At 42.5% G+C, this 26,640-nt stretch overlaps 1 protein-coding gene across 1 annotated transcript; it reads left to right on the top strand.

Moving 5' to 3' along the window:
* The first annotated feature begins 1,145 nt into the window (after positions 1–1,145).
* On the top strand, positions 1,146–26,232 carry LOC130401987 (MICOS complex subunit mic25-like). Its single transcript, XM_056606044.1, has 6 exons — positions 1,146–1,236; positions 1,931–2,024; positions 2,338–2,377; positions 3,427–3,598; positions 25,798–25,881; positions 26,214–26,232. The coding sequence occupies exons 1-6, from the start codon at positions 1,153–1,155 to the stop codon at positions 26,214–26,216; spliced, it is 477 nt and encodes a 158-aa protein (XP_056462019.1). The 5' UTR covers positions 1,146–1,152; the 3' UTR covers positions 26,217–26,232.
* The last annotated feature ends 408 nt before the right edge of the window (positions 26,233–26,640 follow it).

The raw sequence follows: 26,640 nt of genomic DNA on the forward strand, positions 1-26,640 counted from the left end.
CATTTGTGTATGCAACCGGTATTCACAGATGTATGATAGATGATAGGGCTATGCTGTTTTTGTGTCCCTCACTCAGCATATAAAATTACAGTGACTATATACTGCCGTCTATAACGGCAGGATTGTATTCAGCAAATTTAATTAAATGACTTGAATAGAGCTTTATCTAAAAGAGCAGGTACTCATTTCCATATCTTATCAATAGCTCATTTGGGTGATGTAACTAACATTCCAATAGAGCAAATACCATATTTTTTTCTTAATGCCTGTGAGCCAGTTATCTGTGAATATTGACATAGTGCTGGAAAATATATACATTTAGACTGGAAATATGAATGTATTAAAAGCTGAACTGTGCTGTGCAATCCATCTCGGAGTGAACTGTATGCAGAATCGATGTAAATTTCTTTGTTAAATCATTGTATTTTTGCAGCAAATATTTCTTTGCAGTGTCAACATTGACTGGATTTTCAGATTTATCCATTTGATTTTGAGTGCTAAAATTATTGTCTTAAAATGTTATGCAGGTTCCAGGCTCTCCGTTTAGGCACGATGACGATGACGATTGACGATTCGGCACCAATATGCTATAGCTACATTGTTTATAGTATGCTACTGATAATGGTGATTTTAACTGGTTGAAATTTTAAGGAGGAGCAACGGTAAAGTACGTTTTGTGAATTATGTCCAGATAAATGTATGATTAAGGTTACGGCTCCGCCTGCTGGTTACGCAAGGTATTAAAAACAACTATCTGCTTATTACGTTAAATTTATTTTTTTTCCTCTTCGATTCGACAATCGACTGACCGGTAGTCGACACAACCTACACGCCTGTAGTCCTAAAAAATATTTTCTAAATCCATTTCATATTCGCCCTCAGTAGTGTCCTACGCTGGACTTCGCGACTACATCTCCCATACACCCATTTGCCCACCATTGATACATAATGCAATCTAATTGGATCCGTAATATCTTTCTCAACCTATGATGTGTGTGATTACTGTTTATCCTCGAGTGACCTTTATTGGTGTATTATACACGCCGGTAGGTCTATGTAGTGACCTAGGTCGCTTCTCCTTTTAAGTGTCTCCACAATATATGTACATAGGGGCGCTCATCTTCACAGACGAAGTGAAATAGGCACAACGTCATGGGGGGCAATGGAAGCGCGTCGCGGAACGTGTCATTTGGTCTGGACGAAGAGGAGAAGGTCACAGTCATTGAAGGAGTGAAGGTAATTCACCATTGACAAAGTTCGCGGGCAAGGTATATTACAATGTCATACGAAGTGAGACTGCAGCCACAAGAGGGGTTTCTTAGATGGGCGTTTCAAAAAAGCATATCTTATTCCCCCGCGCAAACGATAATAATCATGCAATCATGTTATTAGTGAGTAGGTTCCATGTAGCTTCCTATACTTTCCTCAAGTTAATGGTTTGTCTAAACGTGTGAGCCTCCTCGGCTTACATTGACACACGGCGACATGCCATCATCTGACTCTCCGCAGACACGATGACACATGAGCCGATAATAAGGACTGTCAACAATGTAATGGTATATTGATATTCTCGCCCTACTGATATCATGTAAGTATTTATAGTGGTTTTACTGTTACTAATACAATTTGAATTATTACCCGACTAAAGTGAAAGTGCTGCTTATTACACTTACGGATAACGTCAAGAAATCCATGAGCCACAAGTATATCCTTAAAAAATAAAATAATGCATGTAATAACAATAACATCAGGATAGAGAACTGGCCTGCGTTTTTTTAACGTTACGTTGATTTGTGCTCTCTTTTCCTAAGTGCGCCGGATGTGGGAAGTAGCCCGCTGTAGGCTACGCTACGCAGTAGCCTTCTGTAAGCAATGGAAAGAACAGCATATGTGTTTTGTGTGTATTCCCCTTATTCCCCTGCGTGCCCAGCTGTCAGATGAAGTGCTGCGGCGGATGAGGGAGGCCAAAGCCTCTCAAGGCAAGGGATCACCCCCTCACGCAGACCACCAGAAGCCAGCCCCAAGTACGTACTAGTACTACCTATAGCCAGAGTTGGATGACCCCCCCCCCCCCTACACCCCATATGGTGCTGCTCAACCCTATACGTTTTTAGATAAACAAAAAAATGTCTATTATAAAATGAAACATTAGACTGTTAGGTTTTTACAATCTGTATTTTGAGAATGCCTACACAAACACAATCCTCGAGGTATCATACCCTCTTTTTTTTGTATCTGTAGCGTCCTTTAAAACGATGCATTGTATGCATTAACTGATCAAAGGTTTATAGTGCCATTTCATTATCTATAGATTAATATCAAACTTTATTTTTTAAGGTCCTTCAGTTGCTGAAGTACAAGAGGAAATGCTCAAGAAGTAGTTCATATAAGGCATTATCTGAATGACAACTATGTTTATCCTTCACCATCGTCTCACACACAAACAAAGTTGATCACGTCTAGGTTCAGGTTCAGGTTACTTTATAGGGAAACTTGTTTCGCAGTTTAAAAGTGAGCTTCCGTTAATAGCCAGTAAACCGGAAGGTTTATTTTATATTATGCACATACAATATACAATTATATTATCCAGAAGAGATCAAATGTGTGTGTGACACACACAAAGAGGGAGGATAAAACAAAAAACAGCAGTTGATATATAAATAATCATACACATTTATTCCTCCTTATAATTTTCAACAACATTCATATAAACACCATTTGAAATAAACAATATAATGGTATATATAATTTTTTCAACCTGTTGGACGTTGGCCTAGCCAAGTTCAATGGACCTACAGTAGTGGTGCTGACCTGTTCATAATGTAACAGTCACTTTGTGGTAATATGGAGTCAAGTGGTGGAATGAATATGCAACATGCATGTATACACTGGAATGTATATGGCCTGTTAACACCAGTGGTTTATTATGTCCACTGCAGGGTATTTACTTACACACGGCCATTCATGCTATTCTAAGGTCACTCACACCATAAATCAGTGTAACTGACAAATGGCTTTCTTAAATCCCTCAGACTTGTTTGAAATACTCAGAGCAGCCCGAGAGCAAATGACAGCTATGCGAGGTTGGGCTTAATAGCCTTTTAGAAAGAACGTATACTCTTGAATAGAGCCTGTACACTATCTCTTACTGTGTGTTTGCAGTGAGTTTAGAATATATTAATATCTGGGGGGGGGGGGGACAAGGTCAAGTGTACAATAAACACATCCCGACTTTGTTTTTTAAAAGCGTTTCCTGTTTCATTTATAAAGATGTGCAATCTTTTGGAACAAATCTGGGGCAAATATTTTCTACAAATAGTTTCTACACATAGGTTGCCCTTACTGTGTCTCTGTTTTATCATTTTTGTTTTAGTATTTTATATCTTATTTCAGTTAATATAATCAGTCAACTGTGTTTCCCTGGAGGTTTGAGCAGGAACAGGCCTTGGTCCAGGAGCAGTTGGCCAGACTGGCTCAGCGGGAGAAGGAGAGGGATTCGCCGACTGCTCTTGCTGCTGTGGGAGGTAACAACGTGACCTCCGCCATGATCATGGAGCAGGGAAGAACCCACGAAGAGCTGGAAAAGGCAAAGATACTGGTGAGTCTTTCAAACATTCACACTGGAACAAGGTATTGTAACGCTCGTCTCCACTAGAGAGATACTCTGTTAGACTGCTCTCTTCTTCGTCCTTGATAACATAGAAGCATAATGGAGCTGCGTTTCATGCAGGAGTCATGGGAAGGGAACATGGGTGATTTTGATCCAGTCCAACTCAAAATGTTTCAAATCGTCCAAGTTTAACTCTGTGGTACGTGAGGTAGACTATATCTATTTGTATGGCAAAATCTTTTCCGACCTCAAACACTGATGCTCCTGCCGCCCTCAAAATGGTCTGAGTTTCTGGGAGGTTCGGAGGTTCGGACCTTAAAGGGACAGTGTGTAATATTTTCAGTCATTTATTAACTCAAATCAACGTATTCATTCATAAATAAGTCCTCATTGGTGTAAAATTATCTCTGCCAAAAATCTCACATATCCTCCTGAGCGAAGAATAATTAATATGTAGTTACATAGGACGGGTAAGCTTCATGGAGGCTTCCGTGTTCTTCCGGTCTATGAACTGCCGAGAGGGACAAAAGCACTACGTGGTACAGGAAATGCAAACGCGTTTTCACTCTGAGCCAGCGTGAATGATGACTGAAATACTTCACTATCTTGCTCGAGGAATAATTACTCATACATCATTATCTTTACACTAATGATTCAGTGCAGTTTGAAATTTGTTTTAAATAACGAACCTCATCATCACTCGAATGACTCGATGAGGTAGTATTGGATGTCATGACACAGCTTCTTGGCACATACTGCCCACCGTCGTTTTTGAACAAGCAAGCACTATTAGTTTGAATGCAATATACAATTGTACCACTAGATGGGAGTCATTTTTACACAGTGTCCCTTTAAGCCCGGAGGAAAGGAGGAGTTCACGTCACAACAATGGCTGCCCATTTCATTGATACACTAAAGTGAACTTGCAGCAAGCACTAAGAGGCAAACTTAACACCCATTCTAACATTTGTATTACGATACATTATAGATTACAAACATCACCTGATAAATTCTCGCTCATGTACAACCATCACAAGCAGTTCTAATAACTGATTCATCTGATTAAGCAAAGAAGCGCAAAGAGGTCCCTGCGGGCGTCCATAATTGTAGTTGTTATGAAGTCTAGTCTCACACACAATCTGTTTTTCCGGTTTAATGTCATGGCCTATGCAATTTTGAGGGGCGTTTCCTGGAACCTCTTATTTCGGAAGAAGGGGAGGTTTAAGTAAAGACACGTAAGAGCTTCCGAACCTCCGAGCTGTTTTGAAGGCGGCCTTCAACTCTCTGCTGTCAGACGGTGTTCCACAGTCCGAGACTTTGCTTGGGTCCCTCTGAACGACCCTTGGTCGGCATGCTAACGCCTGAGCTCCACCGAGGCCATCAGGGCCAATACAGCACCACAATCGGTGCTTCTGATGGCTGATCAAACAAAAATTGGCTGAGCCGTCGTTGCCCTCGATGGCATATCCATCAGCTCACCACGTCTTCCATTCATAAATTATGGCATAACCTTTTCCACATTGATCGTTTTCAATGTATCAAGAAATGTTTTGAGACACTCCTGTGAAAGCTGACGGGACGTGATGCAGTATTTTCAGTGGAGCCCTTGGTTAATAGGCTTCATTCATTCATTTGTACCTGACAAATGCTTTCCTTCTACATTACAAACGTTATATTTATTTTTAGTAATAGTTGTAGTTAGTTTTAATCCTATATGAGCTTGCCGTGACTAAGTGTATGGTTAGCGGAGTAGCTGTAGGGCCCTGCTCTCATTGCGTTAAGAGTTATTTCTGGATTAGCTTTGGCCTGTTATCTTATCACTGCGAGCCCAGTGCTGGCTCCATGAAACATTTATCCTTCTGTTGGCAACATGCAATCGACATCACCGTCTTAAGTGTTTGGGAAACATTCTGGGATGCATTTAGTACTTAAAATAGGAACATAGAAACCATATCAAAAGAGTTTAGCTGTTCATAGAGAGCCCGTTCAAAAAGGAGGATTTGTTGTGCCGTTTTTTCTTCTCTACTATAGATCACTATGTCAGTCAAAGACCAATACATTTATGAGAATCTATGATAATGCAAATCATATGTCAATTAATAGTTGTATTAGTATTAGTGTGTATCATTAGACTGGGTAGCCCCGCCCATTCTGCCGGCAATTTGAGTTCACCCTGCAGAAGGGTCTGGAGAAAAGCAATACATTTCTTTCTAGTTTCGATACGTTTTGCGGGAGCCAATCACCAAGCTGGCTTGTCCCCCTGGCACGCTATTGGCTGGTTTAACACAATGACGACAGGGAAGCAACGGAATGCAGCCAATTGTGTACAGAGTTATTTGAACTAGGCCCAGTGATCATGCCTCTTGTGCTGAAGAAAATTACAGCAGCTTCCCCAGACCTACGTGCAATCTACGATTGAGCTTGCTCTGGCAATAGCCAGGCTAGTGTAACATATGTATAAAGGATAAGCATTTCAAATTCATTGCGATAGCCTAGTTCAGAAATGGCTGCCTGTCCGATTTGGAAGCGTCTGTTAATACATAATGTATTACACGCATCTCTATTTCACACCACTGCCCCTATTTTCTCAAATACGTTGTACAGCAGCGTTTTTCTGCCGGTCACGGCCCTCCGGTTGATATTAATGTAAAAGTGGAATTTGGAATGGAACCCGGTGGTAAGGGGACATAATAATTGGTTACTGCATTCAATTGCAAGGAGAAAATAAGTAAAACGTGTATTATTATTACCAAAGAAAATACAAATTTTGACAAAAATTTGCAGGACATCAAAAATCCTTTGGTGGACCACCTGCAGTCCGGGGAGGTACTGCAGGTGGTCCTTCAAATGTTAACCTATTATTTCAGTCACCTTACCACCTGGTTTCACCCAAATTCCACTGTCAGGTCAATGTTTACTACAATGGGAGCACCTCCATTTCTGAATCTAAGTAAAAAATATTAAATAAAGTAGTTGTCTCACATGTTACTTATGAATGTATTTGACAATATAATATCATTTTAAGCCATATACACTGATTTTGACATTATATCATGTCTTACAACTAAGCATCAAAGCTGGCTTTATTTATCGGTTAGTAAGAATTTAAAAATATATTATTAGGCCTATAGAACCTGGGATAAAATGCAATATAATGGTTTAAACATGTTATATATATACATATAGGCTCCCTCTGTTTCGCCATCCACCAAGGGGTGCCCAAAAGAATCATGTTGTATAGCACATAAAATATATATATACATGTAAACAGCAGCCTCTACTGGTCCGGTTAAGAATCTTCAACCAATGTTTATGCTCTGCTCCAGAGAAGCTAGCGTTAGCTTAAAACCTTATCTAACATTTTGCAGACCATCCTGTCAGAGGACCAGTCCCTGCCACGGTTGTCCTTATCAGTACACATATATCCATGCTACAACCTGCAGTGTAAAATAAATCATTTTACAGCAGGGTTTTCACGCTGTGTTCCAACCAACACACATGCCCAAGGCAGAAGCGTGTAGATTCCAGATTACATTTGTTGTGTGTCGTTGTGTGTTGTGTATTTTGCCAACTCTCCTTTTCCATCATGGGGAGTACAGCGCTTGGCTTTATTGATTTGAAATACAAATTCCTAAAAAAGTATTAGTATTTTAGTCCACACAACAGAGTTTCTTTATTCTACAACTGCTAAAGTATCCTAACCCCATCTTAAAACGCTTGCCTTCATTTTAACTTAAAAACGACTATAAGCAGCAGACCACGATTCTCTCTGAACTCCCTGATATAGTTGACACACAGTAGGAGCACTCAGAAAACTATGGCAACAACCCATATTTCAACTTATTGCACTGACATAACCTGCTTTGAACAGACCCCATGCTGGTTTGGAATATGCCTGCTGTGTTCCTTCACATTCACACACATATAATCATCACAGCGTAGCAGCTGACTGTAATCAAACAAAAGTCACACTAAATAAACCACAGTCTATGGAAATGCTCCTGATTAATAGGGAACTCATTTACTGGTTATTTTAGATAAGACTCAAATAAATGTGCAGACGCTAAGATTTCGGTTGCTGTGATTATAGATATTCACATTATATATCAATTCAGCGCAAAGGTCAACTAAGCTTTTTGGAAAATTATGTGATTGCTTATCTTACCAAAGGTTCTCATTATTGGATGGTATTATGGAAATGTTCTTATAAAATGCTAAATTTACATTATGCAATTCTTGAGGGTGGTGATTCAAATGTTGAAATGGTTGTATTGAATATTGTAGCAACGAATTATGATTATCTGCAGACATGTGAGATGGATTTTTAACCAAATTGCCTCAACATAGCTTCACATGTACACCTTGTTAACACACATCCTGAATTCCCGAACATCAATCTAATTAATTATTCATATTATAGAGTAAGATAAGACGACTAGTTCTACTTTATTCACCCCTTGGGGGAGATTTATGTGTGCTTCTACCTTGGAACAGCAGGCATGACATTTTATTTATATTATCGTTGAATTATCACAAATTATCTATGAAATATTACTCATTTACTAAACCCCTGTATGCTGTATGTTCCTTACTTTAATGTTTAATCTTAATCTCCTAAGTAGACAAAAGGGGGAGGATTTGTTCATAAGCATTCTATAATGATTTATAACTAATGGAAGACCATGAGGTCATTATTTTGTTCATGTCCACCTACTGCATTGTAAAGGCATCGTAGTGTATTTTGTTGAAATACTCCCAAAGGTTTAGGTAAAGAGAGAAGCGATATCTGGGCTACTAATATCTTAGAATCACCAAGTCCTCATCATATATTGACCCCTGAAGGGGATTTGGAAGGGTGGGTGACATGGTTTCTTAGAGTTGATCTGTGTGCAGGGGGAACGTTTGCTGTGGGAAATAATACATATCCGGTGGGAGACATCATTCAGCTGCATCGTACACCTGTGTGGTTTTTGTGTGTGTGTGTGTGTGTGTATGTGTAGGGAGCGTGTCAACCGCCACGGCGACATCATCGCCGCTGACGCTAACGTTGATGCACAAAGCTCCACAGTGGACACTCAATTTGCAGTCGATCACGATCCCTGTCACTTTCATCTCTCTCTCTCTCTCTCTCTCTCTCTCTCTCTCTCTCTCTCTCTCTCTCTCTCTCTCTCTCTCTCTCTCTCTCTCTCTCTCTCTCTCTCTCTCTCTCTCTCTCTCTCTCTCTCTCTCTCTCTCTCTCTCTCTCTTCCTCTCTCTCTCTCTCTCTCTCTCCCTCCCCCTCCCTCCCTCCCTCCCTCCCCCAGGTGGACCCCTGCTCACTGTCAGTCTTGTCTCAGCCGTCTCCCCTACCTCATGTTTTCGTCCTGCCCATTGATCTGCCCCGCAGCGTCTTCTTAGTGCGGCCGCTTGCTGCAGCGTCTTCTTAGCGTGCTAGCTCGCTGTAATGAATATTGAATGAAGCCGTTGGCTTGCTTTTCACTGACGCAACTCCAGTGTTTAATGATGTTGCATTGCCGCCCTGAGACCTGGCGAGCACACGCGGTCCTCCCAAGCCTTGTTTTTCCTCCTTTTTACTGACAGCACCAGTCAATTTAGCCTCTTTGTGTGTGTGTGCGGGTGCTTGCGTGCACGTGCTCTGGCATGCCGCTTGCCATTGCATTCTCATTAGGATTTTGCACATTTTGTTGATCTTTAATTGTTCCTCGCTTTGCTACTACCCCCGTTCACAAGTCCTCTACAGTCGAGAGCCTTTTGGGGAAATTGGCCTGTTGTGATGGTTCACATTTTTGTAAATTGAAGTAGCAGGAAATTTGATTCCAGCACTATTTTCAAAATCTCTTGCAGCTGGGGTTTGCCTGCTAGCTTTGCTGTGTTCTTGGTTTGAGCCCAACGAGAGCCTTTCTTCCAGCTTTAAGGGTTGAAAGCTCTGCATCTTAGCTCTCCTTCTGTACCATAGACACATCCATATAGAGTAAAACCCTCCATTTTATGCAGCGTTCAAGGTGAGAAAAATTAGTTATAGTAGATCATGCTATATTTATTTCACATCTACTTTCTAACACACGAGCGCACACACACACACACACACACACACACACACACACACACACACACACACACACACACACACACACACACACACACACAGAGTATACTTGGGGTAAAGGACACATCATTCAGTGTAAGCGTTGGTTTTGTGCCAGCGTTTGGATGAGGCTGTGTTTATGTGGTGGGATGAAGGTCAGGTTGTGTGTATGTTGTTGGAGTGAGGGTAAGGTTGTGGGTATGTGATTGGAGGTTGAGGTTTGACGAGGTGCGGAGCAAACACTTCTCCAGCTGTAGTGGTATAGACTTCTCCCTCGGTGGGTGGGATTGGTTGGGATGATTCGGGATTCGGGTGACTTTATTCATTCCTGAAGAAAATAGTTTTAGTTGCAATGGATTTTATCCAGAATCAAGATTTAGGCCTGCAAAAATATATGCAACACAAAAATATCCAAATCCTCTAGACCAGTATCCCGCTTGCTAGTGTGTAGGATTTCAACAGGAATACCTCATAACCCACAATTAATTATCCAACCACACAATATTAATTGTAACGTTCCCTCCAGCATGTGTAAAAACGACCTGCCTGTTAATAATGTGGCCTGAAGATGCAGTACCAAGGAAGGAAGTCAAGGAGGACGCCTTACATTAGCACACTACATACAGCCTTGCCTCTCGTTTCTTTTTATAGTCCCTCTTTCATTAGCACCTCCTGCGTTCACTTTATTCACCTTCTCCATTCTCTGCACCTCCGAGGGTGTCATCTGCGCTGCAAATAAACACGTATAGAGTGCACGGCTTCTCATAATGCCAAACAGCAATCACACTCACGCACAGGAGGAACCAGCATCTGTTCTGAGTAATTGAGTTTTCAGTCACAGACTTGGCAGGAGAGAGTAATAGGCTTTTGATACTCAATGTGCTACCGTCCCGAGCTGTAGGTTATCGTCTGCTTCTGCCGCAGTAAATCCACATGTGAGCTTTTGTTCAGATCTCCTCCAATGTGGGGAAAAAGGGATAGTGAACTGTTATGAACTTGACGCTGGGAACAGGCAGTATTAAAGAGGCCTCTTTTAGGTTGTTATTTGTACCAGTAACATTGAACCCAACCATTTAAGGCATACCAGTGGTTCACCTGGTGCTTGTGCCTATCTGCTCTTTCTCTGCACAGTTGGTTGACAGGTGAAATAGCCGGATTGGGTTTAAACTTCAAACAGAACCGCTCACTTTTTGGAAATAGTAGAAGAGATAACCCCCATTTAAACTGCAGAATCTGTGCTGTGTCGGTGCTATATTACATCCCATATTGACAGACCCATCATCATTCACCATGCTTGTCCCATTCTCCAGATCGAATAATTGGTAGTTTCTGTTTTTGTGGCCACCAGATGGCAGTGTTGAAGTGTGTTTTGTGAATTGAGGACCATGAAGCAGAATTGATAGCTACTCTGCACAGCAACATGTGCTGCTGAGCTCTCTCTCTCTCTCTCTCTCCCTCTCTCTCTCTCTCCTCTCTCTCTCTCCTCCTCTCTCCTCTCTCTCTCTCTCTCTCTGTCCTCTCTCTCTCTCTGTCCTCTCTCTCTCTCTCTCTCTCTCTCTTCCCTCATCTCTCTCTCTCTCTCTCTCTCCTCTCCTCTCTCTCTCTCTCTCTCTCTCTCTCTCTCTCGTTTATATTGGGGGGTTGAATGTATATGTGGCCATGTATTTTTAGTGCCAGAGAACTGCTCAAAAAGGGTGTTGAAAGTCAGACCTAAGAGCGCACACGCACGCACGACCATACGCTAACACAAGTTATTGGCTCATTGGGATAATTTTCTTGACTTGGATGAGATAAGTCATTACCCTTTTGATCCCTAAGGCAATATTCAGGTTGATTAAAGCGCATTTGAAATTAGCTAGTGAAACATTGGAATACATTTGAGCTTGTCATCTGCTTGCCAAGGTGGCCTCAGTCTAAGAATCTGCACTATGGTGCAGCTTTTCCTGATTTTTAGTGACTTTGTGTCTCAACCTTAAAGCATCGACACATGCACTAATAGAGTTCACTTTTACAATTCTGTTAATCTCCTTTCAGAAAGATCGACATTCCTTGCTTTATCGGTAATTGAGTGCTTTGTGGCAAAGTCATGTGCAATAACAAAATCGTACATATTGTCCATGTATGGTGTGGGTGTATGTACTGTATGTGTGAGTCTCCAAGCACTTAATTTGTCCTCAGTCATTGTTATTCTCTCAGGGAACACCTGCACGGAGATGGGACTGATGCCGTCCTTAAAGCAGGAAGCTACCGGGCAGCCAGCATATGGCAACACTACGCTAGCTAGCTAGCGAGGGATTTGGACAGGAGGAGTCTGCAGGAGCTGAGACGCAGGGAAACACACTCCCCTGAGCACAGCATGCTAATGGATTACAAAGTCTGAATCATGACAACCTGCCAGCTGAGCCAGATAGCTAACGCTCCTTGTTAGCCAAGACGGAGCTAGAGGAAGGAGGAAGCGATGCATCTAATGTGGACGGGGAACAGCAAGGCATGCACAGAGAGGAGGAAGCTGGAGGAGTTGTAGACAAGAGTAGAGGGAGTGAGAGAGAGAGAGAGAGAGAGAGAGAGCGACAAGGGAGATGGGAAGGAGATAGGGTGGATCATCTTGAAATGGAGTGGGCGAATGTCAGCTCTCGCTATAGAGACGGCTTTTTTAAGTCTTCAGATGTGACATACCTGCACAGCTGCAGACACACACACACACACACACACACACACACACACACACACACACACACACACACACACACACACACACACACACACACACACACACACACACACCACTGCATATGCATATTAAAACACGCACACACTGCTTGCACACAGTAACACACGCACACACACTCGAACAACTCTTTGCAATCCCACTCCCCTAGGAACTTAAATAGCGTCAACACACATTCACACAATCTTCACCTTATTTATCCGCTCATCAGCGTAATCAGAATCATGAAAGCTTTTCTGCATGTTAAAGCATACAGCCCCGGCCGTCTCTCTGAGCAGCACGTGCGTGTGTATGAACACCAGCTCACCCACACCTACCCACCCCTCCCACAGCTTTGTGAGGACAGTAATTGCTGATGAGAAGCATAGACCGGTTTCAAGAAGAATGTAGTCGTTGAAGAACAATAAGAGAAATAGATGATGTGTGTGTTGGGCATGTATATGTGGTGTCGTGTGAGGGATGGTGTGTTTGTGTGATTGTGCGTGCTGGATGGAGGGGGGGAATAAAGGCCAAATGCATCGGAGAGGAACAGCGCTCCCAATGGTTACGCATCAAATGAGGGACGTCTGGCTGACAGTTATTATCCCCCCGATGGGGCAGCCATGGATTTCTGCCATAAAGGAATCAAAAACAGAATTAAACATGTGAAATAAAGTCAATTGTTAACATAACGACTGAGTAAGGTTAAATATGCAGGTGTGAATGTTCTTTATTGTAGACTTTAAATTTATATTAAAATGTATGCATTTACAGGGAACCCCACCATTGATATGCAATTAGACACATTTCACCCGCAAATTAATTGTGCTACGTTCACACGAACATATGGCAATGGCGTTTGATGTGTTTGAAAACGCTGTGCAACGCTATTGCTCAATGTTCACATTGGGAACTCTGTTTCGTCGTTTGAAACGTTATAAATCCCATAGCCGTATATTGAGATTTCCCGATTTGTTTGTGTTTGTTTGGGCTCATCAGCGGAGCCCTATCAAGGTGTTCAGAGTAACCAAGTGGGTATTTAGGTAGCCAAGATGAAAATCCTCTTTGAAAATTTCCTTGATGGAGGCTAAACAATTTAGCCAGAGAATATTTTTCTGGTTGCAGCACTCAACATAATTTACACTCTCAGAAAAGCCTTTTCATATCCTCTGACGACAACTCTATGCACTCTATTTACTCGCAACATTGCAGAGTGATTTCTTTTAAATTCATGCTAAACTTTCGCCTGATGCTGGTGAACTGCGATTGGACCGAATTAGTTTTGCCGCCTGTGTCTACTCAGACTGGGATTACTCTGTCTGCCTCCTTTCTCCTTCCAGTATCCACTCCAGCCTTTTCCCCACCACTACCACACCTTTAAATGCCATCACACTCTCATCTGTCTCTCCGCCAGTCTGCAGTGGGTTAGCAGCCGGGTGATGATGCTAATTCATTTAGCTTCCCCCAGCTGAGAGGAGAACACACTTTTAATGAGCAAACAGCTACGCTAACCAATACGTGGCCTCTGGGGGTTTCTGTGTGTGTGTGTCGGTGTTAGTGTGTTTCGATGGGTGTGTGTGCGTGCGAGTCTGTGTGTCTGTGTTTGTGTGTGAATTAACTTATGTGTGGGTTCATGAGTCTGTGTGCACTCGGTGTGGGTGTGAGGGAATGTCATCAGCACAGCATGGGTTTTGTGAATGATCTGCGATGTACGTTTCTCTTACTGTGGAGAGAGTGAACCTGTTTTGACTGTTGCTCCCTCCCAGGCCTTCGCCAGCGCTGACTTTTTTCAGTGCCGCTCCACAAGCCTTACGCTAACTGTGGTCAGTGTTGATTACTAGCCCGACTGGCGGACCCACTGAAGAAAGTCTTGCTAAAGTGTTAAGGTAACACAATCAATCTGTTCACTTTGAAAACTGTGACAAGGCTGGCTTAAAAGGCTACCATGTATTTGTCGTGTATAACAACCTTCCTGTACGCTTGCTGTGGGAGTAAAATATTTAAATATGTTTTTGTTGTGTTCAGGTTTGCTTGACAGCCCACCGGGCTATCAATCCAACATATTTCAACATAAACAACAAAATAGTTGAACCAAGCTCCCCAATTAGTTGTGTTCCTCCTGATCTGTGGATGTCCTCAGGCTCCGGAAGATTCTGCCTCTGTGACATTCATGGATGCTCTGTTGTATCTTCACTGTAGTATCTATTGAAGAATGGTAACTGTTTACATTAGACAACCACAAGCCATAAGAGGTTTAACACACGTCTGGTGAAGCTGGGAGACAGAGTGTGTACAGTTTTTTGTGATGGTGGTATTGTGTGTGATGCAGTGGTTCTCTAGTGTGCGGTGTGTGACTGTGTGTGAGTATGCACTGGTTCTCGTTGTGTATGTACCGGCGTATGACGGCTGAGAGTACGGTCGGTGCTGCGCCGTACCCATGGCGCACACTGGAACACATGATGAATGTGCTGAACTTAGCCCTACCCTTGGAGATCTCTTGTGAGGAAGCTGTCAGCACCTTAGCTCTTTATTTCGTTTCCCCTCTCTCTCATCTGTCTTCCTATGCTCCGCTATCACTCACCTGCCTTCGCTGCCGCTCTCGTTACAAAGCCAAATCAGTGGTTGACTGTGCAAACCACCTGCCAATGACATTCCCGCCTAATCCCAACCTACATATATTTTCTCTTGCTCTCTCGTTCTCGCTCGCTCGCGTTCCTGCCTGCACTCGCCCTTCCCAGCCCATGGTTCCAAGTATAGAGCCACGCCAAAAACCTCTGCTCCCCAACACACAGATTTATTCAAATGTGGCATTTGCATAAACCAGTATTTACATAATTGATTTCCAAGGAAGCGTTTCTTCCCGAGCGAGGAGGTGTTTGAGACCAAGGTCCTGTCCTCTTAGTGCAACAAAGGCACAAACACACACACAGCAGACACACACACACACACACACACGCAATGTCACAGTGGCACTATATTTTTCTCTGACACACCGCACACACACAATGTACAGTGCCACTCTCTTTTTCTCTTTTTCTCTTGCACACACATACACGCACACACGATGTCACAGTGGCACTTCTTTTCTCTGACACGCACAGACATACAGACGCACACAGACACACAGACACAAACACACACCCACACACGCATATACACACAGACACACTAACACCTCGCACGCTGCGGGACCACTGGGGTTTCGAGTCTAAATCAAGCGTGAAGCAACGCCAAACTGGTGCATCTGGTGACCCCCGCGCTACAACCACTGCAAATAGGATCCAACCATGCAGACAACATCTAATATTGACTATTTAGATGCCTCGGCTCTGCATGTGTGTGAGTCAAAGAACATCAATAAAGACGGTATGTAGTTAAATATACAGAACATACCTAATTGCGTTGTATAATAAACAACATTTATGAATACAATATATACTTTTTGGATAATATAATACTTATTTTATGTACTGTTTCATAAAGCAGAGTTCAGTGCTTAACATAATTTGGTGCTTTGAAATATAATAAGCAATGATGAGTTAAAAAGATTGATGAGAAATTGTGTGTGTGTGTGCGTGCGCATCTGTGCGTAGGAGGTGGGTGGGCAATGACAGCCCAATAGTTGCCAAGCTGAGATGAATAACTGAATCAAACATTCGGGTGTGGGTGTTTAGACAATAGGAGAGATGGTATGGATTCAGAAGACGTTATACTCATGTGGATATGGCAGGGGCTTCATTTCCAAAAGAAAAAGTAGTTGGCTGTTTCAAACTCTCTCAATGCTTACTATTCATCAACTATTTTAGGATCATCACAAAGAATCTGTCAGTATTTTTGCACATTAGATATCTGGCCTCTCTTTCATCAGAAAATTGGGTTAATTTAACATAAAATATAAGTTTAATATAGCTGTTTTTGAAGACATATTTTCTGTCAATGTAAAACCAATACAAGTGCACACTCATAAACCAATATCAACAATCCAAGTCTTTGTTGTTGACTGGATAACCTGCTCCTGTAGCGATAGCAGGCAGTCCTTTCCATGAATGTGTTGATCTGACAGCAGGAGGGTTTAGCACTCAGTCCTGGAGGAGGCACAGTGAACCAGCAGGTAGACCAGAACACAACATACATCATGATGGCAACCACAACGGTTTACCTGAACCTCCAGTTCACCGCTCATGAATATTCATAAAGAGTTTTTGGAGGGAACAGGTGTTCTATGGTTGTCTACTGTCCTTGGTTCTCACCTGGATTCCGAGTAAGTCAATACTGGTTATTAGATACCCGCTGCGTTTGTTTGTATAATGTAAATGTCTCAGTTAATACTGGCCTTAAAGATGGATGGAGCCTAGAGAAAGATGGTAAGAACAGAACAAGTCCAGGGACCTGTTTGCAATGGCTTTAACTAAGTTCAACGTGGTTTGTTACAAACACACACACAAAGGTTTGTGTGTGTGTGTGTGTGTGTGTGTGTGTTTGCCTGTGTGTTTGCGTGTGTGCGGTCTAGTCAGAGGAATATGTGTGTGTTTGATCGAGTCCGGCTAGACCTGTGTGTGTGTGTGTGCGTGCCGGTTTCCATTCAATCACACATTCTAGTGCACATCAGCATGTAAATGGTCCTTCACAACTTCTGTGAGCTCGCTGTTGGGGTCCAAGTACACAAATAGTCGCACACGCACACATTCACACGCGCTCAGTCAGAAGCATCAACTGAAGTGTGGGGAGGTTAAACAGATGGTGTTGGCTTTGTCTGACACAAACGCGCACCACCCACACACACACACACGATCAAAGAAACCGTGGCAACTGGATGTTTGAGTCAGATCATTTAACCGAATAGTGTTTTTATGAGGCATGCTAACATTAACTCCATCCACCGTTCCTACCATCCTTTTCTGTTGTGTGTCTACTGCTGGGTTGGGAGCACTTGCCTCTACTGGCCACACACACCCCGATGTGTTGTCATTCTTGAGATAGCCGCACACGGGTGTGTATCATCACCATTGTCACAGCCCGGCTCAAGGGAATGACAAGGAGGAGACCACACATAGCTTTAAGTTTAACATTCATAGTTTATTCAACCAACTTAACGTAAAGTAAGTTAAAGTGATGCATGTAAATCAGTAATCAGTAATGAGTGCTGTGTGTGGATGAGTGGAGAATGTGATGTACGTGTGTGCAAAGCAAAGTTAACCAAAAACCCTAAACCAACCATACGTCAAAGGAGAGAGAGCCCAAGTGGCTGACTCCTACGGTTTTATAGCTGAGGAGCTCAGCCCGCATGGGTTAGCCATTACACCGATCACTCAATCAGGAGGTGCCAGAGGGCTGTCACACCATGCACGAGTTGCTTGGATCACCATATGTGAACGCATACAACAAAAACACATTTGACTCCCTATTCTAGACACACATTAAACAGCAGCAGGATGGATAGTGTAGTGTAACAGGTGTTTGACTCCCAGCTGGACGGTACTGTCACCAATACTTGAGCACGAATATGTCATAAGTCGCTCTGAATAAATGTGTCTAATCTGATGGATCAACTAGACCTTTAGAACGTGATCAAAGGAGTACGACAGCCACCTAGTGATGAGGCAATTTCCAATTTAGCAAAGGCTCAAATGGAAAATGCCTCATCATTATGAGCATTATTCCAACATTGATTCAACCCATAACATGGCGATACTTGCTTAAGAATGCATGTGAACTGCATGTGATCTCTAGAAAGCATTAGCTCAGGTTGGCTGGCTGACCCTACAACAGGGACGAGAGAACACCTCTATTGCTAGGACGTTACAAAGGCTTTTTGCTGGAGTTATATAAACTATGATTTGTGTTACCGGAGTCTACCAATGTGACAACAACGAGGTATGACTAACAAAAAGGGATTTGCTTTGAGAGCGAATTGCGCCACAATCCGATTTTATTTTGATTATATATTATATTTTTGGTACCTGTGGTATAAGTGCAACATTATCCAAGACGGTGCTCTTTGCCGCCATTATTGGCACTCCAGCGATGCTTGTTTGCTTTTGTTAAGCAGACCCTCACTTCATACTGCTTTAATAACAAAGTATGATGTTGTTTCAAATATTTAGCCTCCCTAGGGGCGTTCACGGTGGACACCCGTGCACATGTACACACTGTACACACCCACACACGTATATATATATATATATGTGTAGGTATTTTCTTACAGCGCATTACAGGCCATCTACAATATGCTGCCATAGTTAATTGGCCAATTAAGTCTTCCTCAGAAAACGACATGCGCCCTTCTCTGGATCTGTTCGTATTCCCTCAGTGCTTTGGAGCTGCTTTGCTCATATACGGGTCATCAATACATGTTTCTACTACATGACATTGTAACACAGCAGTGGCGTGACAGCACAGTCTTCTGAACCTTTCTTTCTTGGTTCCTGAATCTCCATTAAGATAGCGTGAAGAGAGTTAACATGCCTTCAAAAATGTAAGGAAAAAAGTATGCCTGGAGGATTTTTTCCACTTATACCACAGTGGCCAACAACGATAACATATTATTTATTTATTATATTATTATGTTTAATCTATAACGTAATTCATTTTTTATTGACTCAATTAGCTGACGTTTAAATATGCTTCTGCGGTGCTTTTAGCATATTGTTTTTTTGTAGTAAGGAAAACATCTGGTTGATAGTTGTATACAACCGTTGTTGTAATTGTTGGTTTTGAAGCGCATTGATTTAAGATCGGTTAAAAGCAGAGGTGTCCCATTGGGAAACATAATGCACACTTTTGGAAATGTTATTGACGGATCAGTATAAAGTATTTAACAATATGCCAGACATGCGCCATACATTTATAATTATGTGCAGGCTGCGTGCTCATGAGTAGAGGATTTTAGGGCAATTGATTCTGCAGGTTCTTTCAAGGGGCATTTAGGAGATATGAACATTTGACTGAATCTTAAAATATTCACCATCAGAATTGTCAATTGATTTCATGATTTTCTTATTGTTGTTGAGTCTTTCTACCTGTTCTATCCTAACTTGTATATTTTATATGGTAAATTATAAAGGTTTAAAATGATAGTTAAACTGCAGCCCACCCGTTCCATGCGCTTGCTCCTTCTCCTGTAACATGAGGTCACTGCCCTCCAGAGACGCACCCCGTATAAAAAATAGTTCCTAGAAATGCGCTCCTAGGAGTGCGGCCCTGAAACTACCGCCTCCGTTATTGCAGGAACATACTCTTGCATGAGACCCCAATGATCCCTCGTTCGGTTCAACAGATATTTGTCAACAATATGTTTTTTCCGTATTTTTCCAATTTCCGTATTTCTGGTCTTCATTTAATTGGATGCAAAGTTGAAGTCACTTAATACTTAAGGTTCAGTGTGTATGATTTTGTTATATATAGCAGAAAAGACTTGGCAGAAATGGAATATAATATTCATAAGTATGTTTTTTAATATTCTATAATACCATGAATATAAGAATTGTTGTGTTTATTTTAACTACCATGGAGACATGCATATTTACAAACGTAGCGGGTCCTTTTCAATGGAGTCCGCCTTTTAGTTATGTTGTTTTAGAGAGTATATAAATACAATTAAATATATACATTTATCAAGGAACCTCTTCTCTTTACACTTGGCTTCTCATTGCTACTGTATGCGATTACATCGTTTTAGAGGCACCTACTGGCAAATTTCAGACCAACACAGGCTAACAGCTTCTCCAACGGTTGGAAAGGCAGAGGTGAGGGCGAGGTGATCAATATTTAACTTCATTGCTATGCCAGAAAAATCCTACACACTGCACCTTTAAGAGAACAAAATATAGATAATTCTATGCACTTTTCACCCACACACCATTAAAATGACAACGTGTAAGATTTGCTCCTCTATCAAGTTAGCATGTTCCTGGCAAAAATAGAAAATCAACACCACCCCTTTTGGCCTTAACGTGGCCCCACCCAGTGGCTGCCACACCAGCAGATAAAGCTAACGTGTTTCATAAGTGTAAAAACTTGCTCTGCCGAAGCAAAAGTGCTACTAAAGTGTTATGGTACGCTGGTTTCTGAGTTAAGAGGAGTATGAGTGACTCCCCTGGAATAACTAAAAGTAGGGTCAACACAAGATTTGACTCTGGTTCGGTGTAAAACTTTGCAAATATCATTCAATATATCAGGGTTAGGGTTCAATTTAATATATGAGAATGTTGCTATTTGTAGCTACCAGTATATACTACAGATATACCTCAATTCTTAATTTTTATAAAAAAAATAGTACAACTTAGACACTGTCACTTTAATTAAATCCCTACTAGTTAGTTGCATGTGTTCAGTGCCTTCATGTTATGTATTTGCTACTCAAAGCCTATTACCTAAGCCTATTGATATCAGCAATGTAGCTTTTTATTTTGAGAAAGGTCAATTAGTTTGCGTGTCCCTCAATGTGCCTGTTATTTTATAATGAATTCATACCTCATTAACATGTTCAATGCTGCAAGTTATTTCAGTATTCAGACACATACAACCTTGCTTAATTAAATCATTCATTATTAATTAAATACATCGTAGCTGTGGTTCAGCGCCATGAACGCACATCGAGGAGAAAGGAATTCAGAACACATCATAAAAACATGACTGAAATATATGCTGCCATCTCAAGCAAGATCACGCAGCCAAACTTTAGCAACGCATTTAGTGTGGCATAAAATAAATCCATTCATCTTGTCTCAGGACCACTTTCTTGTGTGTGTTGTTTGAGCAGCAGGCTTTTTAAGGGCTGTTCGTAAAAGGAAGGGAAGTTTTTCTCTTCCCTTCAAGATTTTCTTAAACATGTTGACTCGGGTTTTCCTTCTTGGTCTAATAAGAAATGGTAATTTCTTATTGGAACATATAATCAGAGGGTCCGTGGGTGTCTGAGGACATAAACACGTTTCATTGAGTGTATCTGATATCTGTGGGTCTAACCCTGCCTTGCATTTTCTGAAAGAGTCAATGTGTTTGTGGGTTGAGTCATCCTTCTACATAAAGACATTAATTATAATAATTAATCATTGAATTTATCTAGCAGTTTTCAATGCACTATAATCCCCCTGTGTGTGTGTGTTGTGTGTGTGTGGTGTGTGTGTGTGTGTGTGTGTGTGCGTGTGCGTGCGTGCGTGTGTGTGTGTGCGTGTGTGAGAGGATATGACACCTCATCCACTACTTCCAGTTCTGTAATCGTTATCTGGGTTCAGGAAGATAACATGATTACATTAAGAGAGTGAAATATTTCCGACGTAATTTTTCTCTACACCTGTGGAACTTTCAGGCTACCTTATCGTCATTAAAAGGCAAGTCTTGGCTTCTTCAGGGGACTGTGATAATACGGGACTTACAACATTGACTTGGTGTTAAAATATTCCCGATCAGTCACAATCCATTGAGCGCTTTCCAAAGTCAATGACAGAATATGGCCGCAGTTCAACTCATTCTGCGGAAGCCTTGATCCCCACCCTAGACCCCCCGCCCTTGGTTTCTCTAAACAGACTAACACGTTGTCAACGTAACACGCACTGTGATTGGCTGCACTAACTATGTGTTTTCTGCTGTCTCTTCCTCTTTCCTTCACCATAATCATTTTCCTTTGTTTTCGCCCCCCTCCTCCTCCTCGCTCCTCCTCCTCCTCCTCCTCCTCTTCTGCCGCTCCCTTCATCCTCCCTGCCACACGTGTCATATCTATCTTTATCCTTCTTCTCCACCTTTATGTTATACGTGCTCTATGCCTCTCCTGTTTTTGCACCTTTCTTTTCTCTCATTATCCTGCACCTTTCCTATATGTTACCATCACCTCCTCCTCTCCTGCTCCTCCCTCCACTTCCCCTCCTTCCCTCCATTTTCTTCTCCTCCCCAGCCAAGAACTGGATGCTTGGGTAAGCAGCACAACCAGTGGAGGTGTCAATGATGTTTGTATTTTTTTGTTGTTGTTGAAACTCTCCCTCTCTCTATCTTTTTCCTATTGCTCTCTGTCTCTATCCTCTCTCTCCCTCTCTGCCTCTCTCTCTCCCTCTCCCTCCCTCTATTTAAATGTCATGTTTTTGTTGTGCATTAAAGCGGGGCTGTGAGAGCATGGCTGCCACCATTCCACACAACAACACTTTGGGAGCTATTCAGCTAGAAAATTACACATCATCTGTGCTGCTGGCAGAGGTGATTGTTACGTGTGCCGCGCACGTACGCACACAACAAACACAAAACAAACACACACATAGGCACACATGCTCTCTTCTTACCCCCTCTCGGCTCTCGCCATTATTTTATTTTTTTCAAACACACACACCACGGGCGCACGCAGAAACGCACACGCCTATAAGTGTGGAACAGCTGCTGCAGAGAAGGGTGGATGTGTGGGGAATGCGGTATGCAGATGTGCCTCCAACTAGAGCCGCTGGGAACGTCTGTTAAATTGGATACAGTTAGATTATTTAACGTGTGTGTGTGGTGTGTGTGTGTGTGTGTGTGGTGTGTGTGTGTGTGTGTGTGGTGTGTGTGTGTGTGTGTGTGTGTGTGTGTGTGTGGTGTGTGTGTGTGTGTGTTATGTGCGTTAGATGGAGACGGAGAGACCTGCATGAGTGTATGCATTGATTTATGTTTTCTGCCCTGTTTGTGTGTGCGTATGCACGCTGTGTGTGTGCGCATCTGTGGACACACTTCCCTTTAGAAACAGTGTCCTCAAAGTCCATGCTCTGCAGTCCATGTGTGATTCTTATCACACGGTAATACCCAACCAGACGCCAGCAATCACTCCTCATTATTCCTTAAAACACTGCTGCCATGCTTTTATCTTCTCCATGTATGGTCGGGCATTTATTTTCGCCTTTGTGTCTACGCGTCGGAGCATGGATTGTATATCGACACTTACACACAATAGCACACAATACACGCATTCTGCGGCTTGGATGTGGAATAATACCCCATTTACCATTGTGTTCCCCCACCCAAAGTGTCTCTGCCGAGCCGAGTTGTTCTGTAATCACGCAGCACATTCTTAGCCCAGGGACGGTTCACTTTGTATTTCCATTAGCGAAAGACAATTCATGTCACAGTGTCTATGCTATAGCCATCTGTTAGGCCCACCACGTCGGTTTTCACTGTGCTAAAATGTCGCCAGCTCCCCGGTTGGGCATTGACTGAAACTCATATCAATGCACATGGGTAACACGGGTAAACGCATAGTGCGCATAATGTATGCGCTCCAGGGGTTGCCCCCACCCCGCTCACTGACCCCCCTTCCCCTAGCTATCCCCCCACCAATGCTAAAACACCAGACAATTTCATCAACAGCTGCATCTGTCCCATCTCTGGTTCAGCATTAAGGCTGGAAACGTAGCTTTTTACCATCCTAAATACATGCCTGTGTTTAGGATTGAGTGTTGTTAAGGAAATGGTCTTACTTTGCCTGACGTAGAATCCTGAATGCCATCATAAAAGGTTTAGGGGATACAGTGTGACTGGAGCTTTTCCTATTTCTCTCCTGTGACAATCCATACTGCACCTTTTCCTATGGAAGTGCACAGCTTTGCGGGACTTTCATGCATTTCCTGCAAGAAAGAAACGTGTCCCAGCTTAAGCTTTTGCCGATATCTGTCTGCGGACACAGACACTTAACCAATTCAATTATTTGACTAGCTAGGTAAAACCTTTCCCCACCATGTATTTTTGGGGGGGGTGGGGGCACCGTGGTACAGGCGGAGCTCCTGTATAATCCTGTGGATTATATGATTAGCTGCAAGTAAGCAGCAGGAGATGAACAATTCTGGACACAGCGATGTGTATGGTTGAAATAGTTTGAAATAGTTGTTTGGGGAAAAATCTGTTTCAATTTCGTGCCAAACTGATGTGAATTGACTTTCAGTATACTCATTATTTAGTTCTGACAGAGTACAACTTATTTTCCCTCACAGTAGGCCATCAGTCCGCGTCGAGGGGTCTTATGCACGACACTCAGTTCTGAAAGAGTATGACTTCTCCTCCCTGACAATCGTCACCGGGTCCCCGTGTAATGGTCTCATATACCGTGTAGCCTATGCTAAATACATGAGCTGATTTAGAGAGGGCTGAAGGGAATGATGAAGGGGGTGATATGCGGGAGGATGGACTGGGTGCGTGCTTGTTACTCAGGCACCACTGATTACACTCCTGTAGGCTGCTGCTTTACATGTGCATCGTGCTTCTCATCTTTTCTACCTTTTCTCACTTTACAGATCTCCATCATCTCTTCATTTCCTTGCAGCCAGATTATATCAGTTCTGCTTCATTTTCATGTTTGTCATACGTTTCTACACATATTATGTTTCTATTTTTTTGTTTTTTGTAATGAAAACCTCTTGACCGACAATGTTTTGCAGACTTTTTGTTCTGTAGTGCTATATAAAGAATGGCAATGATCCAGCTGGGATCATTGCCATTCCCAACTCAACTACAAGAGTGAAATCTCGTTCTTTTTAATGCCTGCCATTGCTTCTTCTTTTTCTTCTTCTTTTTCTGCTTGCCTGCCGCTGTGTCCGCCCTGGGCCATTCCTTAGCCTATCTGCTCTTTCGGTATAGTGCTTCATCACATCATAACATCCTGAACCTTACCATACAAGATTCTGCAGCCCCGTGCCTATGTAAGTTCTGACACATGCATAGGAACTATCCTTTTTATAGACATCAAATAAATATGTGAAATTGTGTTATAATGTAGTTATGCAGTATAATATATGTTCCTTCAGAAAACATAAAGATAAGGCCTTTATGACGGGGGCAAATACATACACATTCTAAAACACGTGATAACTATTTTTACAGGGACTATTTTACTCCAATAAGTAAGGAGATATACAGTCATTTATGTTTGCCTCAGTTAATCGTTTGAGCTCAATGGCGCTCTGCTTAGCTTGCAACTCCCCGAGCCGCTGCTTAGCAACCATCTTTCATTTAACCGATGCCTCCATTAATACAACAATGAAAGAAGGATTTCAGTTTAATGTCTGTGCATGTTACCTCCCGCCCGCCCCATTTAAGGCCAGGTGTGGATGTAATAAAACGCACGTATCCTGATAGTATTTCTCGAAAATGGTGTTTAGATTTCCCAATGAAAAGCACAGCTGTCCGGAAGCCTCCTAAATTCCCTATAAACCCCCTCAATGCAGCACTTAGCTCGGTCGTTGCTTAAATACACACAGTTCACATTGCCATCAACTGAGTCAGAGGCGCATCCTTCACCCGTCTTCATTTCTTTTGTCTCCTCAGTACTTCCCTTGTTTGTTGTTCTCTTCCTTCTACTCTCTCTCTTTCCTGTGATCCTCCTCCTCCTCCCCTTCTGGTCTCTCCTGCCTTCGTGTCTCACGGCCCCCCCCTCTCGTCTCTTTGTTGCAGGCCAAACAGCTGGAGAGGAAGGAGCGCGAGTTGGCCACCATTTCAGCCTTCTACAAGGAGCAGCTCGAAACCCTGGAGAAGAAGGTGAGGAGGATCCGTGAGCCGGCGTCCGTCGGTCCGTGCGTTTAGTCAGACGGTTATTGACTTAAGGTTGAGTTTGGCAAAAAGGGAAACTCCTCTTGCATTCCTTATCTGACCCTAATACACCGCAAGCGTATACGACACGCAAGGGAATCTCACACAAACATGCTTGGACTTACAATTTAAAATGTCCTTAAGTAGTTTGCACCAGATGACACTAACTCATGTTCAAAACAAGCCTTTAAAAAAAAAAACCTGCTACAGCATTATAGTACCCAGTCCGTTTTTATTACTCCCTGTTTGGTTCTCACCTAACCCCAATCAATCGATTTCAGTGACACATTGCTACTGACCGTCTGACCAGAACGAAGGGGGAAGAAGCATCCCACTCTTCCAGCTGCCCTGAATTTCTCTTTTTAAAATAGATGTGAAAACGGTGGACAGACAGGAGGGTTCCAGAAGGTGATTCCAAGGCTGCTGATGGTACAGCACTCAGCAACTAATCAAATATAGCAGACCTTCTCTTATTGCCGCTGCCTGTCGCCAGCAGCCTAACCCGCTACCTTTTGAAAAATAGTAATAAAGCGGGGAGTAGGAAGTGGTTTGTTGTGTGCTTTTAAGAAATTATGACCTCCGCTCCTTCCTGCTGAGCCTCGCTGATATGTTTCACCCTCGTAAAAGCCTCCTGAGCAGTCACTTAATAAATGCTACTCCTTCCTTACACAGTGGCCCCCATTCCGTGGGTTTCGCCCGGCGAAAAGA

This window comes from Gadus chalcogrammus, chromosome 13, assembly GCF_026213295.1.
Source record: "Gadus chalcogrammus isolate NIFS_2021 chromosome 13, NIFS_Gcha_1.0, whole genome shotgun sequence".
Classification (NCBI taxonomy): domain Eukaryota; kingdom Metazoa; phylum Chordata; class Actinopteri; order Gadiformes; family Gadidae; genus Gadus; species Gadus chalcogrammus.